This window comes from Amphiura filiformis, chromosome 16 (assembly GCF_039555335.1).
Source record: "Amphiura filiformis chromosome 16, Afil_fr2py, whole genome shotgun sequence".
Taxonomy (NCBI): Eukaryota; Metazoa; Echinodermata; class Ophiuroidea; order Amphilepidida; family Amphiuridae; genus Amphiura; species Amphiura filiformis.
In genome coordinates this window covers 25359446-25376030 of record NC_092643.1, presented here as the reverse complement: position 1 = coordinate 25376030, position 16585 = coordinate 25359446, and the positions used below count along the sequence as shown (strand labels likewise).

At 36.9% G+C, this 16585-nt stretch overlaps 1 protein-coding gene across 1 annotated transcript in view; it reads right to left on the bottom strand.

Moving 5' to 3' along the window:
• Positions 1-485: 485 nt before the first annotated feature.
• The window catches only part of LOC140172515 (uncharacterized), a 28351-nt gene continuing 12251 nt past the window's right edge, over positions 486-16585 (bottom strand). Inside the window, exons 6-23 of the mRNA XM_072195661.1 lie at positions 16160-16569; positions 14373-14516; positions 12176-12235; positions 9960-10062; positions 9584-9709; positions 9172-9256; positions 8536-8659; positions 7701-7771; positions 7438-7549; positions 6292-6395; positions 5929-6034; positions 5293-5513; positions 3948-4014; positions 3200-3294; positions 2720-2888; positions 2519-2608; positions 1382-1553; positions 486-735 (exon numbers count right to left, since the gene is read on the bottom strand). Coding sequence (XP_072051762.1) covers positions 719-735; positions 1382-1553; positions 2519-2608; positions 2720-2888; positions 3200-3294; positions 3948-4014; positions 5293-5513; positions 5929-6034; positions 6292-6395; positions 7438-7549; positions 7701-7771; positions 8536-8659; positions 9172-9256; positions 9584-9709; positions 9960-10062; positions 12176-12235; positions 14373-14516; positions 16160-16569 — 2276 coding nt within the window. The 3' untranslated portion in view covers positions 486-718. The remainder of the gene's footprint in view (positions 736-1381; positions 1554-2518; positions 2609-2719; positions 2889-3199; positions 3295-3947; positions 4015-5292; positions 5514-5928; positions 6035-6291; positions 6396-7437; positions 7550-7700; positions 7772-8535; positions 8660-9171; positions 9257-9583; positions 9710-9959; positions 10063-12175; positions 12236-14372; positions 14517-16159; positions 16570-16585) is intronic.

The window sequence follows — 16585 nt, the reverse complement described above, 5'->3', positions numbered from 1 at the left end:
TGCAACATTTATGTCAACATTAACGAAAAATTTGAACAAAACCTAATTGAATGTCTTGCAAGAAACAGGTTATTTAAAAAGAACGAAAAGGATTTCGCGGTACAAAATATGAAGCCTTTTAACAGTTAACCACTAGTGCGCATTGTGTTAAATGATCTTTCTTTCAAACTTGGAATGAAGTGAATTGACGCATGCGTTTTGTAATCGCTCATTTCTTCGCAATCAGTCAACCGATTCCAGTAAAATTGACGTATAAGATGCAGAATAATAGATTTTTGGATTCTGATGCCTATTTCTCGACTTACGTCCGAATTCATTCGCCCGGTAATTTTTTATGGGACACCCTGTATAATAGTATAATGTTGAAACGAATTATAACGTTGCAAATTTGACATTGGTAATGTGAAGGTCTTTTAACTCCAATTTCATCCAGCTAACAAAACAATGAATTGTTACTTTAGATATATATTATGTACAATGTATGTTAGGAATTGAAGCGTAATAAAAGTCATTTCTCGGTTTAAATATATTAATTCGACGAGGATAAATCCTTAATTGCAACTTCCAGAATACCATCTCAAACGATGCAGTAGTCGATTGTCAGCTACACTGACAAGTGACGTTATCAATTTCTCTGGGAACCACAAATATCTTGGCATGTAATTGTAGTATATGATCTAATCCTTCTTAACCAAAAAGCTAATGAAGTGATCCAGCATCAGAAACTTTCATTTTCTATTGTAACAAAACAAACGAACAACAACAACAATATTTAATGAAGTGAAAAAGGCTTTATATTTTATGTCGAGGGTTGAGAGCCAAAAAGCCCTAACTCACAAAGGATTCCTCAGTTAGTTAATGGTTTCTGGTTCTCAACACTCCATGATATTTAAAATTACACAACAAACTAAATACCGAAGATCGCCATAGAGCGATTGCGATTCCATATGATTTGATGTCAGGGAAGTCAACCCGTCAATAAAAGCGGGGAAAAATGTTTTGGTTCAAAGTGGAATTTATCACCTGAGGTGATGTTCCCTCTGGTTATAATATATAGTAGCAAAGATCTCAAAATATTGGTCTAATCGACTTGCGCAACACAACGGGTGTTAAATGTTTAATGAAGTCCTAAGTGCTACTTGCATTGAGGCTACTTAGTGCACAATACTACCACAGACGGAATGTGGGTCTAATGACTTTGATGTCCTGCTTTTTTTTATGTAAATATAAATTAGTCACACATAATTTAAGTTGAAGATTGTTTTTTGAGGGGTGGGGCATTTAATATTGTCCCCGGGATTGACACCCCTGTTTGATGTTACACTCCATCCATTAACTATTCAAAATCACTCCCCGCTAAAGAATTTTAAAAATTGCATACTTGCTTTGACACCCGCTTTGTGTTTTTTTAATCCATCTTCATCATTCCGATCGTTTCCTTGGAGCATGGTATCAACTGTTTTCCACATCACTTGATTCATTTCTACTGGTTTCTCTTCTGACTTAATCGGCTTCACATCAACTTGATTCTTTGCAGGTCTTGCACCCGTCATCTGTTTGAAAGAAATTACCGAAATGTAACACGTTAGTCCATCAACGTTGTGTCAATTTATCTTTTAATTTCGCAAACAAAATGAAAAAAAGAAGTAGCATTCAATAAACGCCCCTTGTCGGCCTTGGACTACGCTACCTGACTCCCATCTCAGCCAACAGTCTCATTATGCTTACTTAATGTCAAATTGAAACATGAAGATTTCAATTTTTTCTGACCAACAAGGTCCTAAATGACCTACAATTGCAAGGTGTCCTTTCATTGGTAAAGGTAGATTCAAACATTCTGATTGGGAGGTGCTACCAACAGATGTAACCTACGGTCTTCCACTTCTTGTGACCTTCTTGGTTCCAGAAAAGATTAAATTTGTCATGTTTTAATATGGGATTAAGTAAGTTTCGACCGCCTTCAAATTCACGGAACAAGAAAAACAATCAAACGAGAACCGAAAGCATTCCTTCCATGGATACTGAATACAAGGAAATAGGATTTTGTTGCAACTTTCAAATCTTGTGTTACTTTCATGTTCATTTAAATGTATGCTGCGACATCAATATTGGGACCATTGCCAGTGGCGTAGCGTGGGTCATTCGATTGGGGGGGGCACCAACCATGATTGGGGGCACCGGGTCTGATGGGGGGGAACAAACGGTTTTTGGCCATTTTCCTATGGGATTTTCTAAAATGTGCAGTCGATTGGGGGGCACGTGCCCCCTGTGCCCCTATGACGCTACATATGAGCTGTGTCATATTGAGCAGAAATAAATCCTGTTTCGATGCGATACGATCAACCGTTTTGTAATAATGGTCATTCATTAAGGGGGTAAGGTAATTATTTATTGGTAGGTGTTTATTGGGGTCATTGAAATTATTTACCCTTGCCATTACGACAATAATATTTTAATTCATTCAGTACAATTAATTTGCAGCTATTCTACTGACAAATCAGGTGTTTTTCTATCTTACCAATGGTTTCTCCGGAGCAACTGATGATGATGAAAATTGAGCACTAGATAATTTCGTCTTCTCGGAAAATCGTTTCACCTTTTCTCTTACCTAAACAAATCATGTATAGAAAGTTTTAGCTATATGAATCGGAGCCTCTTTTTGTGTGTGTGTGAATTTTTAAGGTTATTCTGGCGTTATGAAGTTTTTCAAAAGACGTACCTCTTTATTGAGAAAGCAGAAAAATATGAAAAAGAAAACTCCTTGAAGAGAATTCAACACAACGAAGATGTATTGGAATACCAAAGTAGCGGCACCAACGGCCATGAATCCAAATATCCACGTAATACCGAGCAGAGGAGTTAAAGTTAGTGTACCTTTGGTAGCGATCCTGAAAAATTAGTTAGAAAAAAGCAACCAGTTTATTATATAAATAATATGAAGGTTTGAAAAAATCTGTATCATAGGATTGAAATAATTTCAAGAATTTTGACTTTTATAGAAAATTATTACCCTAAAGATTCATAATGCAGCCCTCCAAATTTTTGGAAACTAAAAGTTTTAGTATAAAATAAAGTGCTCCATAATTCTTAATTTGACTACTACCGAAGCAAGTCAAATTTAATTTCTTGCCTTTTCTTCCTCTAGGATTATTAAAATATACATATAATCGTTGATGTGCAAAGAGTTAATCAAACTCACCACGATGCCTTAAGGTTATCACTCCCCTCTTTATCTATAGATCTGATGGATCTATATAATATACGAGCAACGATGCAGAGTAGAATCAGATTTAACTGAAATGAAAAATGAGGATTATGAAACATTGCTGAAAGTTACCGTATTTTCCGGTGAATAAGCCGCACGGCTAAATATTAGCAGAAGGATGCAGTTAGTAAATTGTTTTGTAGCTTTGTAATGTCTTAGTTTTGTTAATGATAATTCAATCTTGATAATGGATAATTTAAACGCTTACTAAATTATGTGACGTTTTGTGATGGTTAGTCCTTACGTTTTGAATAAAATAGAAACCTACTGTGTGTTTATTAGAGCTAGTAAGACGCACTTTCTGCATACACCATCTTAACTAGTCTTTGTCAAAGACTGACTCGACTGTTGGACTCGCGATCAAGGGGGGGTGAGCGGCGAAGCCGCGAGTACGAGAGTTTCCGAGAGTGTGTGGTTCCCAGTAGTTTCTCTCCCTATGGATAATATAGGTACACGGTCTGTAACACAGACTACATCTTAACCAAACATATTTCAGCAGTACTACATTGTTCCTCAAGGTTAATATATGTTTCCTCTTTGACAAAATAGCAACAATTGAAAAGGGAAAACAGAGTGTACCATACACATGGTTTGTCAATGATAACACCCTTTTAAACAGTTTACCAAACATAAAAAGAATATAATTGCGTTACTTCAATAGTTGTTTCCCGGAGTTGCTTACCAATATAATGAATGCTGCAGGTCCAGCGAAGCCCCACATTAGTGCACTCCCACTTTCGATCCAGCAGCTGACAAGTAAATAAATAAATAAATAAATAAATAAATAAATAAATAAATAAATAAATAAATAAATAAATAAATAAAAATATAAATAAATAAATAAAATAAATAAATAAATAAATAAATAAATAAATAAATAAATAAATAAATAAATAAATAAATAAATGAATAAATAAATAAATAAATAAACATTTGCAGTGAGGACGATGTGAATTATGAGAAGATGGTGACGATGACGATGGATGCTTATGATCATGAAAAGAAGGAGAGCTTACCGAAATGGTTTGAAGATAGAGGCTATTCTTAATCTGATAAAATTGTAATTTAAATAAACTTTTTGCTATATTGCTTTCAAATAGAAGAAAGGTTTTCGATATCGTAAGTTTATGGCTACAATATGGGTTTGACAGAATGCCGAATGGTGATTCGCCGGATGAGGTCAAAATACGAAGTGCATCATGGGAAAATATCGACATCCAAAGCCCGCGTAATGCAAATACAACACAGGAATAGGGGAAATAAATGTTGGTATTTGTACAGCGCCTTTTACGTGTATCAAAGCGCTTTCCAAAGAGCTGCCCATTTCAGCCCTTAAGGTAGTGAGAGATAGGTGAGGTGAATCGCCAAAACGATGGCACCGCAAGGCTTAATAAAGGCATGGATGTCAAAAATTGGGCTGGTAAAGCGCAACCGATGGCGACTCCTCGTATTGTGAATCGCGAGGCTGATTCGAGAACAGGGATCAAAGCCAGAGGGCAGCATATCAATCATTACGTTTTGTTACCTGGAGAGATTTGATCATGTTTCACCTCCTTTTTCAACCAAATCGACGGTAATAACTCTTGTAGTGAGGGATCAACATTTAACAACAAATTGCCCCAGGCAAAACTCACTTCTTGGGAACTATATACCACTAAAGGTCATTTTTATGTAACTCATTGACCCATGTTATACTGCCTCTAGCTATAATGACATCCTTGTGATGTGGTCAACTCATTGACAGATACGAACCTCAGGAGGGAATTCAATTTTTGATCAATTCTCTCCAGGTAGTGAAACGTAATGTTATTTAACAGTGAAACCTATTTGATTTAGCCTGGTTTAATAGTGAGTAACAGAGAGCGGCATAAAGTGTTAATTAACGGTACGTCTAACCTTTTCTCAAATCAAGAGAATTTATGCTTAACTTAATTTTAACAAACAGGTGAATCGCTATTCGACATCCTGCCAAAACCATGATTAAATGTAAAATATGTTCTGTATATTTTTTTGATAACTGTACTCACCTGTTTTCAGTGGCATACTGATCCCATGCAACTCCTGCGCACACTGCAACTATAACAATCGGTACACCCCAACCTAAGAGTGCATAGTATAACAATTTGCTCTTTTCGGTATTGAAAACCAGTACGACTTTAATATACAAATTGATGCCTTCAACTAACATCCAGCAGAAGACACACATATACAAGTAGTGAATGGTCATTGCTGTGATCTTACAGAGAGTCTGAAAGATAAGAAATATATTATGTTGATCGTGTTATTAATTATTATTATTATGGTATTCTTTCGTGTCCTCTTCGCTTCCTCATGGTGTAACTAAATTGTACAAGTTAGTGTTAGAGATTAAACTCATCCAGCGGAATAGTCAATCAGTTATTATTATTATTCACAGCTCATTTTGGATAACATAAAACTGTCTTCGAGTTACTTTGAGTTAACAACAACACGAGCTGTATTGGCAAACGAAATAGGCTGATGCCGGGGGGGTTGTCAAACAAACGTCAGTCAAGACGAATGATATATCTACCTCTCTTATGATATGGCTAGATAATGTGCCTAATGTTAAGTGCGAACAAAGTTTCTAAAAGGATACTGCCTGCCCAATTATGGTATTATGGCATACAATCTACACTGCAAACCTGATTTGATGTTTGATCGGCTCCTAGAAGAAAAGATAATTGTGCTGCTAATAATGCCACCGCAAAATTACTATGTATGATGTAATGTTCGGCTGTTCGTAACGACCTGGAAGTAGTTTAGAGAGAAATTTATATGAGGGAAACTATGTTGCCTTGAAAAACTGCATAATGATATCTATAAACGTCGTGGATTAAGATTGGTGGACATGAAAGATCACCTAAAACCTAATCAGGAGTACGTTTACATGAACTCAATTTGCTCAAAATTCTTCATTCGTCACTCTGCCGAATTCATAACGGTATATTTACCACAAGACATACCGTATACCTTTTAACAAAGCAATAGAAAAATAAAATACTTACTCAAAAATCATGAAGAGGATAAAAGACATTCCCAGCGATAGTACAGAAAGTACACAACCAACATTGGTCAGGTACGTCATCAAATCTGAGTGAAATTCTGGTATCTAGTTGGGAAGTGTGACAACGTTTTAATTTGACAAACTTACTATATTTCTACAGTTTAGATACTAAATTAGGGAAAATTATGACTGTACAAATCAGAAAGAACGAATGTGGGCAGTCGAGGTGAATATGTTGTTGTTGTTGTTGTTTCCGTATTTATAAGAAACAACAGTAACTCTGTTAAGATTAAAATGCGAGTAATTTAAATTTTGAAGTGCAAAGCATGAGGTTAACTCTCTTCACGCGGGTGTCGACTTCAGACGACAAGTTTCAAAATTTTTTTAAAAATTCAAAAATTTCAGAAATTTAAATTTTCATGACCATATTTGGAATCAGCATGAAAAATGCATTAAAATGAGTACAAACAAGCCTAGTATTGGTTCAGTAGTTCTTAAGATAGCTTTTGATTTTTTTCTGTTGAAGCACATGGTGAGCACGTAGAGCATTAATTAAGAAATAAAGGGTAATGCATGGTCCTTTACACGAAAATAATGTGTCGAGGCAGTAAAACGTAAATAATGGGTGAGGCGCAGCCGAACCCATTATTTAAAAACGTTTTACTGCCGAGGACACATTATTTGCGTGTAAAGGATAACGCTGCACCCTTTATTTCTATTCTATTACCACAAAATAGTGTGATTTAAAGAGAAAATATCAATTTTTTTGCCCAAATATTTCAAGTTGTTTACCTCAAGGTGGAGCGCATACGCGTAGCCAAAGCGTATGCACATTCCAATAACACAACCTAACATTCCATTCTCCCCTATAAGCAGGTATGCACATACAATAACACACCCCTGATATTCCATTCTCACCTACATAAGCAGGTGTGCTGTGCGCTCTGCTGTGCGCTGTGATGATAGAATAACATAAAGTTCGTTGCCCTTGACACTTTATCGCTAATTAATGGTCTGTCACGTGACGCGTTTCAACAAATCACAGTGCGCGATTTTGAATAATGGGTCGTGGGGTAATAGAATATTCTATAACAAGCTACGTAACAACAAAGCAAAAATACCCAAGAATGAGAACACTCAATCTTACCGGATAGTTGGTAATTTGCAGAAGTACGGCATAGCTTGTCGTATGATTACAATAACATGTTACTTGAACATCAATTTGTGTAATTTTCTCACATCCTTGTGTAGACCACGTGCTGTGTGTAAGGAAGGAAATGTATTTGGTGAATGGAACATTACAAACAAGTATGTTAACCTGTCTAATTGGAGAACCGATGACATACTTGCAGATTTATATAAAAGTTTAATTATTGCAAAAAAATAGGAAATTTCTTATCGAATCCTTACCTTGTGTTGGCATTCCAAAATGCACATATAGTTTCACTTTCTGTTCTAAATGCTTGTTTTGACTCTGGAACCTGCGAGCAGATCATAATAACAGGACATTAAGGAATTACAACAATGTATCATGATAATATTATATTGTAAATATTTATTTGTAATCACTGCGTTTTTACCTGAATATGTCACACAGTGTCATCGCCCCGATATCTTCATGGCAGAAATCGCCATGGTAGGTTGAATCCACAGCCACGCATGGCCATTTTGTTCCGACCTTTGAGACGCATAATGAGCCGAGAGACATCCGACTAAGGCTACTGACAATAGCCTGATAATTGACCTCTCTGTGTGTGAGTGAGCATGTATACGCCATGATGAGGTCAATGGTCATCTACTTTTAGACTGCCACCACGGGAGTGAGTGCATCTAGCCTACGCTGCGCTATAGTTCGGCACATATAAAATCAGAATATTTTTGTCAGTTTTTTAGTTCAAGACGCACGCTTCTTTCTCAAGACGCTAGCTAACGACTATCATATCCGTTGAACACATATATTCAAGTGCAAGGAACAAAATCTGGTTTCTTTAGACTAAATCAATTACGGGAGATATTCATCATTTTCTACCCCGGTATCCAAAGATTTATCGTCTGAATATCAAATAGTGCATAGCATATTCACGTGTATCGATCCCGGGTATTCATTTCAGTGTCTCTGCTGTATAATGTAATTACTAACCGGGCGATGTCGGTGTGTGCCATGCACAATATGTGAATGAGAAGTAAACAATGGTATTACGTGATGTGGCGAAGCTACATTTGAATGTCAATTAATTGAGCATACCTTATTGTGGTATTCAACTGTGAGTTTTGGGTCAACATTAAATTGGTTTCCATTCACATATACCGTGGTGCTGAGAATACCACTAGCTAACCCAAAGGTAGTTTCAGTGTTGTTATCTTGTTCTCTGGAAGAAGAAGTCGTCATAAAGAGGTTGTCAAATTACTGATTCATTGACAAAGTGTAAGAAGAACATTCTTCGACTTATTTACTTGTGAACATGTGATATTTCGAAATGCAATCGGATTTTGTATTGGTGTCTACCTTATTACACTTATATATAATTCAAAGTACAATCCGAGTGGATTAGATCTAGACTACCATGAATAACAATTCTAATTAATATCATTGCCTACTTGTACCAAATTTGGTTTTATTGGTTGTTGGTGACTTTGTGTGAATCAGCTTTGGTTTCAATAATAGAAAAGGAAAAATGAAAACATCACAAACTACTATTACTACAATAGTCCATTTGGCTTCCTCGAGACAATGGCGTCCGAGTGGGATACACGCGCGATCAAAGGCGATGCACCTGTATCGCGTGATGCGACGCGAAGTGACTGCGTCCTACAGGCGCCTTTGGACGCACGTGTATAACATACGGACGCTACTGTCTCGAAGAAGCTAAATGCACTATACCTGTTAGTGCTTTGTGACCCAAGGCTGACATTACTTGATCTAACGATGCTGTGGTCAACATAGACTATTGTCACAGTAATAGTGCCTGCGTGAAAACAATTCAAGCAAATCAGAAACACTCTAAAGCATTCAAAAGAATGAATTATTATTTCGTATTAACCTGATTCGAGTCCTCGTCTTTTGAATCCATGCGTTGGTTTTAAGAATGATTCTTAGCTCTTTTATATATTTAATATTGTGAAAACCTTTCAAGATCTTACATTGAATATGATTAACGTTAACAAATCAATGTACGGAGGAAGAGACAAAGAGACTGAAAACCAAGTTAATATCAGGCCGGCTTTGATGGAATCGTAAGGTATTAGTGTTTTTAGGATGTATTGTTTTTGATTTCGCGAGCTTAGTGACTTACCATTGATTTTATTAAGCTTATCAAGAGGTACGTCCAATGCAGCTTTGGTTGAAGTCATCCCTCCTGCTACACTGAAAGATGCCGTACGTTGTGTTCCGTTGGAAACGAGACTACGGACTTCAGCAACTGTATACATGGTGTTTGCGTACGACAAGATTTATAAGATAATACTTGATTTGGTGAAATATTTATATGATGAAGAAAAAGTATGAAATGGGAAGGAAAAGGGAGAAGAGGAAAGAAGATAAGGGCGACGACTGCAGTGATGATGATGATGATGATGATGATGATTATGATGATGATGATGATGATGATGATGACGATGACGTGTTAATTTTTTTAAACTAATTACGGTTTCAGTGTTTTTCAAACATACCCACAGTATCTGTAACCACTCGAATAGACCCTCCTGGTGGTAGATTGGAAGCAAGATTACCAAGTAATTCTTCTGTTCCCTCTGTCAACTCAGCTGGATTGGCCTGTAAAAATGATGTACAGGGTGTCCCAAAAGTAACTTAACATTGTAAACTTGCCATAACTTGCGTTGGGTTAATAGTGTTGTTACAAAAACTGCACAGTATGTAGATAATTCTTTTAGAAATGTTATGATACCAAACATGCCTATGTGGTCATGACCTTTTGGCATGAAATTAACGGATATCTACCGTACCGTTAAACCCACTTTTATAAACGCAAAATAAGTCTCGCCATTTAAGACGTGCTATCACGATATAACGTGTTATTGTTTTAATATCTGTTTTGTTTAATTTTGCTATGTTTGTTTAATTGTTTGTTTGTTTTCAATGCGTAATCTTCATTTTGTGTTTTATCTGGATTTTATATGGAAACTGCTTAAGATCTTTTCTGAGGATTCGATGAACAGTTGTACGCGGTACGTTGTTCTCGAAAGTCGACGTACTGATCGTCTTGGGCTTTTCGCCACCGCTCTTCGTATGACATCGATGATTGTAGCCGATCTTCTTGTTCTTCCACGTCCTGCCCCAGATAGATCATGAACAGATCCAGTTGATAGGAATTTTTGCACTACTTGCTGGATTCTATTTCACCTGGGTGCATAATTTGCATTAAAATGTTCCTTAAACTTTGCTTGAGTGAGTTTGTCCGACTTTGTCTCGGCAAAAACCATACGATCTGAATCCGTTGATCTATAGGAAATTCATCTTCACTTCAACTGTTTTAAAGTAAAGTTTAATATTGTCAATATATCCTATTTATAATCTAAAACAGCAGTCACGCTTACGCTGGGCCATGTAATCCATGAATGTTCATACCTAAATGTAGCGTGTGCAGTGAGTGAACCAACTCTACCTTTCAGGGAAGCACATCATTCATGTGATTGAACAAAAAACATAATGAGCTTGCTTTTGTGGGTTTGATACACACATATGTACATTCGCACAGTATGGTCCAGGGATCATCAATAATGCTGTTTTTGGTATCAGAATAATTCTAAAAGATCAATCTATGTGAATATGTTATCCATTTTGGTATGAAGTAGGAAATATTTGAGATATGGCAAATTCACAATGTTAAGTTACTTTTGGGACACGCTGTATATCAACATCAACAAATTGGAGGTAAAAGCACCCGATACACACATATGTACACGCAATACATTGTGTCAATACGGTCGTATTGGCACGGTAAGTGCCGTGCTGGGATGGATATTCTGTATTACAGCATACGTATGGGCACGGTGTACCCCGTTGTCAAAATACCACGTACTTTAGTACAGTAATAGCGCCCTCTGTTGGTCATAATTCACTTTTCACAATTCACGTATTTTCAGCGTCGTGAAGAAATATTATATAGCAGTGAAGTTTTATAATATTATTTTTCAATATACCCTTTGCTGTCTAGTTCTAATTGTGCTATCGTAAAACAAACGAAGATTGTTTCTCCAAAAGTTACTACCCCTGGTGTTTGGTTAAATCACAGATCGTTTTTATTCAGCATCTATGGTTAAATGCGTATAATTTGGTTCATCTCAAGTTTGGTAGTGACGTATGTGTGTATTTCCCGTGCCGCAGTATCAAATCGCGCGTGTAAAGTTAAACGCCCTAAGTGTGCACGCACGCGTACATGAGCGTTTTGTTGGCACGCTTGCAGCGCAACCATGAAGAAGCATTGACATCACTACCAAACTTGAGGTGAACCAAAATATAGTCTTGGATATTTTAGACTCATTTGGTGCACGGGGATTGTTTCAGTTTAATATTTGACCCCCACCAAGTACACTTTGTGAGCAAACAATGAACATATTGTGCTGATAAAGTCTATACAAAATGTTATTCTATGTAAGGAAGTATTCATCAATTATTACTCTCGTAATACTTTTCTACCAGTACTGCACCCAAAATAATCGGAAAGTTTGCGAAATGCAGTTCCAAATTTACTTGTACTTCATTCATTGTGGTAATTGAATTTCAACCACCTCTAAATGGCAATATATAAGAAATTAGCAGTATTAATTGCCACAGTTATAACGATACATGTATGATTCGTAGGATATCATGATTTGTGGTGACGTAGTATCCTGTTATCATGGTTATGTAGCTCATTCTTACTCACCTGTGTAGTTGGTGTATCCGTTTCATCGGGAGGAGTCTGAAAGATGAGTTTGATCGCCGTCTGAAAGAAATGTCAAAAATGAATGTTACAAATAAACACATCACAAAAGACAATTATTCCCTTTCATTACGAGACAATAGCTCATGATCTGTGCATCACATTTTAGAACTGAAATCCATTTCAGTTCTATTAGTCTGGATAGCACAAAAACTGTAGCCATGATGACTACTCGAATGAAAAAAGATATAGATTCAAAAGTTGCACTAAAACGTCACTGTATCATTACATTCTCTACGTGACTGGTCAAGAATGACCCGCAGTGACCAGTGACGGCCAGGCACCGAAGCTACAAAAACAACATTTTCAATGGAAAATAGGTGCAACTTTTGAATCTGTATCGTCTTCTTTCAAATGGTCCCCATGACAACAAATGCTATTAAGACAACCGAGGTATGATCATACTTTGCAGAACGCAACTGAATTTCTTTTTGCTATTTTGCATTACATATTTGAGTTGGTTATATGAATAATAGTTATATATAATCATGCGTTTTTATTCCCTGTGGCTTTAATCCTTAGGTCGTAACTAATCAGGTGACGTATATTATTACAGTATTGTATCAGTTAGACAGTCTCTAACTTCTTCTGTTCCATCAGCTGGATATCTATACTCTATTGTTAAAACATTATAAAGGTTTCACAGGTTCGAAGTTCCCTCCTAAGACTTTTCAGAATAACTCAAAAATATTGTTTTTACAAAATTAACCCATTATAAAGGTATTTGGCAACACATTTTACACAGGTGGTCCAATTCACAATGTCTCACATCGTTGCATTCAGTCACAATGACTCATTACGTATGTAAGACAATAATTATGCAGTTTTGAAAGATGCACTTTGGTGCATTTAACTCTCGAACAATTCAGAAGGCTGATCTACACTGTAAATTACATTGTGCGTGCTTTGAGAGATATGAATGAAAAAAAGCGTAAATTTCAAAATGTGTGACATTGTAAATTGGGCCAGTTGTGTCAGGCAAACGGGGAGACCAAATACTGATATAATTTGTTAATTCTTTTCGAGTTCTTCTGAAAAGTCCTAGGGGGAACTTCAAAGTTGTGTACCATTTATAATGTTTAACAAAAGAATATAGAAATCCAGCCAATACAACAGAACGAGCAGAAGGAGCTAGAAGGAGAAGTGAACCCTTTGTATAATACTATATATACGAGTATAAATATATGAAGTGCTTGTTTCCAAACCATGTTAAGTCCACAAACACATGTTTCTGATTTACCTTTGCGATATTGCAATGGGTTGTGATCCTATAGTATAGTCATTTCAGTTGGATGTACCACTACAAAGCAAACAGGGAATGCATACACAGTAACAATACTGTGTGAGGCCTTTGGTTCCCAAATGAGAACAATAGTCTGCATATTGTTAAGCAGCATTGTTGTGGTCAATAATAGCTTGTTAATTTAGGGATTCAATCATATTTCACCGTTGTTCATCACCGTTTAACAACGATGCGGCCGCGTCGTCTGCGTGGTTTATTTCGCGAGGGCAGCTTTAGCTGCCCGAGCGAAGTAAACCACGCAGACGCGCCGGACGCGAGTTGTTAAACGGTGATGAACAACGGTGAAATATGATTGAATCCCTTTCAACAACGAAAAGAAGCTAAAGATCCCGCTAAAGATCGTATAATTCACGATTATTTTAGGAGGAAATGTCAGTTAATCATTGTCACTAAGTCTTACAAGAACTTCGATGATTCTCTGTTAATATCAGCAATAAAACTACAGAATAAAACGGCAAAGTTTAGCCGCTACCTGAAAAATACTGAATTCAACTTGTAAGCTTGCATACGCACAAAGGTTCCAGGCATGACGAATTTTACGCGCTCTCGCGTAACGCGTAGTCTCGCTCGCGTTCGCGTATACGCTACAGTAAAAGTGTGGATTCATCACGGTTTAACAACGGTTGGCTCCTGTACAAAGGTATAGGAGGAGTTGTTGAAGGTACAACTCATTGTTGCTAATGTCAAACTTGTCAACGTAATTGTGATTGTATCACACAGGTACATGAGAAACATGTGGTTTTCGGTTTGGAAACAAGCTCTTCATATATAAACCATATTGTCGTGCGTTTTAGTAGCATTGATCCTTATATCGTAAAAAATCCGGTACCGTCTTACCTCACTATAGTCTTGTATCAGTTGGACGGTCTCTTCTTCTGTTGCATTGGTTGGTATTTCTATATTCTCCTGTAATGCAGCTAAAACTTGTTGTAATTCTTCGGAGTTTCCAATAGCTCTTTGTTGTGTTGTCAAATGTTCATACTGCGGAGCGAGTGTTTAAAACAAATGAAAACGTTTATTGAAATATAATTGCTCGTGAACAAAAAGCAAGTAAGCATACGCAGTTATAGAGGGTGCATACCACAATGAAACAGAACGGAGTATTGTATATTATTATTTATATCAGGCTTTTGAGCGATACAATAAAACTGCATATTGTACAATATTTGCAGAATACCCGGATGCAATACAATATTTTGTAAAATATTGTACGCGTATCGCGTACGCGTCGCGCGTTACAATGGTTACAGCACCAACACGCGTCATGATACAACAGCACAACAATACAGATACTGTAACGGCTCACAGGAGATTTCGTACTGTATAAACAAGTAAAATCACAAACTTAATTCGCGGCAATTCTGGATGATGATAACCTTAGGAAATAATATTTCACATCTACAAATAAACCTATCAGTATATATGATTATTCCGAAATTGTCTTTGGAGAGTAAAGAGCAGAAAACAAGAACGTCAAAAGGTAAGCTTACATTACAATACACATGGTTAGGCCCGGTGGCTAGGTAAGCTTAATTTTTCATTTTACCGCATAGCAAAAGCCTGATATAAATAATAATAATAATATTGAATGGCTTATTTTCGTGTGATACAAGAATATATTGCACTCGATAGAAAAATATTGCACTCGTCTTCGACTCGTGCAATATTTTTCTATCTCGTGCAATATATTCTTGTATCACACTCAAAGCCATTCAATATTATATAAATATTGCGTTGCTAATTTTTATGAATTTCGAAAATGGACCTCTTCGTTCTTGAATTTCAATCAGTTTTTTAATCCATACCACGATTTATGTCCATTGACCCATTCATGTAATACCCCGCCCGTGGTTGGTGCTTCAGTTACAAACCATTGACGAGTTTGACTGTTTGAAGTATTATAAACATTGACGAGTTTGAAGTATTATAAAACTTGTATTATTATATAACTACATAAATTATTCAACCTTGTTTGGTTCGGGAAATAAAATACTAAGAAATTACAATTTTCGACGGTAGGGTTCTTTCAGAAACACCTGTACAACATTGGAATAAAAAAAAAAATAAATAAATGTAGATATTTATATAGCGCTTTATGCCGTAAACAGCCTCAAAGCGCTTTACATTTATTCCGCCGTTATTAGAATATGTCGGAACCACGTTTGCTGCCTACAAATGGCGCAGGGTTCATCAGTACAACGACTGTGACTATCCCTAACAGCTTCCCATTGCACCTGGGTGGGGTGAAGCAAGCGAGACAAAGCGCCTTGCCCAAGGGCGCAACACGGTGGCGGGACGGGGACTCGAACCCACGCACGTAAAGCAAGCTCTCAGATTATGAGTCCAAGGCCGTAACCACTGAGCCACCGGTATATAAAACATTTGAAATAAACACAAGGCGCAAAATGAAAGTCCTAACTTATGAAACCCGTCATAAATCTAAACCTGCTTATGTTGTGACGATTTTATTGACAGAGTTGTTATTATTGAATTTTCATAATACGAGCACGTTTAGATTTATGACGAAATATATAAGTGAGAAGTTTCTTTTTGTATTGTGTTTATTGAAATACCATGCCTTGTATATAAGTATATCATGTATTTAGTAGTGGATTGATACTCACTAACATGGTCCTAACTGCAGAAGGATGATAAGTCGTTGAAACAGACATAGCTGGAGTCATCGTTTGCCGACTTGTAGGGAACCGTTCGTGTGTTGTATCTAAATGGGCTTCAGTTGTAGTAGCACGGGCTTCAGTTACATCTGGTTGGGCTTCTGTTGTGGTAGTACGGGCTTCAGTCATATCTGGTTGGGCCTCAGTTGTGGCAGTTCGGGCTTCAGTTACATCTGGTTGGGCTTCTGTTGTGGTAGTACGGGCTTCAGTCATATCTGGTTGGGCCTCAGTTGTGGCAGTTCGGGCTTCAGTTGTATCAGGTTGGTTTTCAGTTGTAGTATCTACGGCTAGAGTTGTCGTTTGCAAAAGATCTGTTGTAGCCTGCATGTTTGTTGTAGCTTGTGTTGTTTCTGCTTGTGCTGTAGATTACAAGAT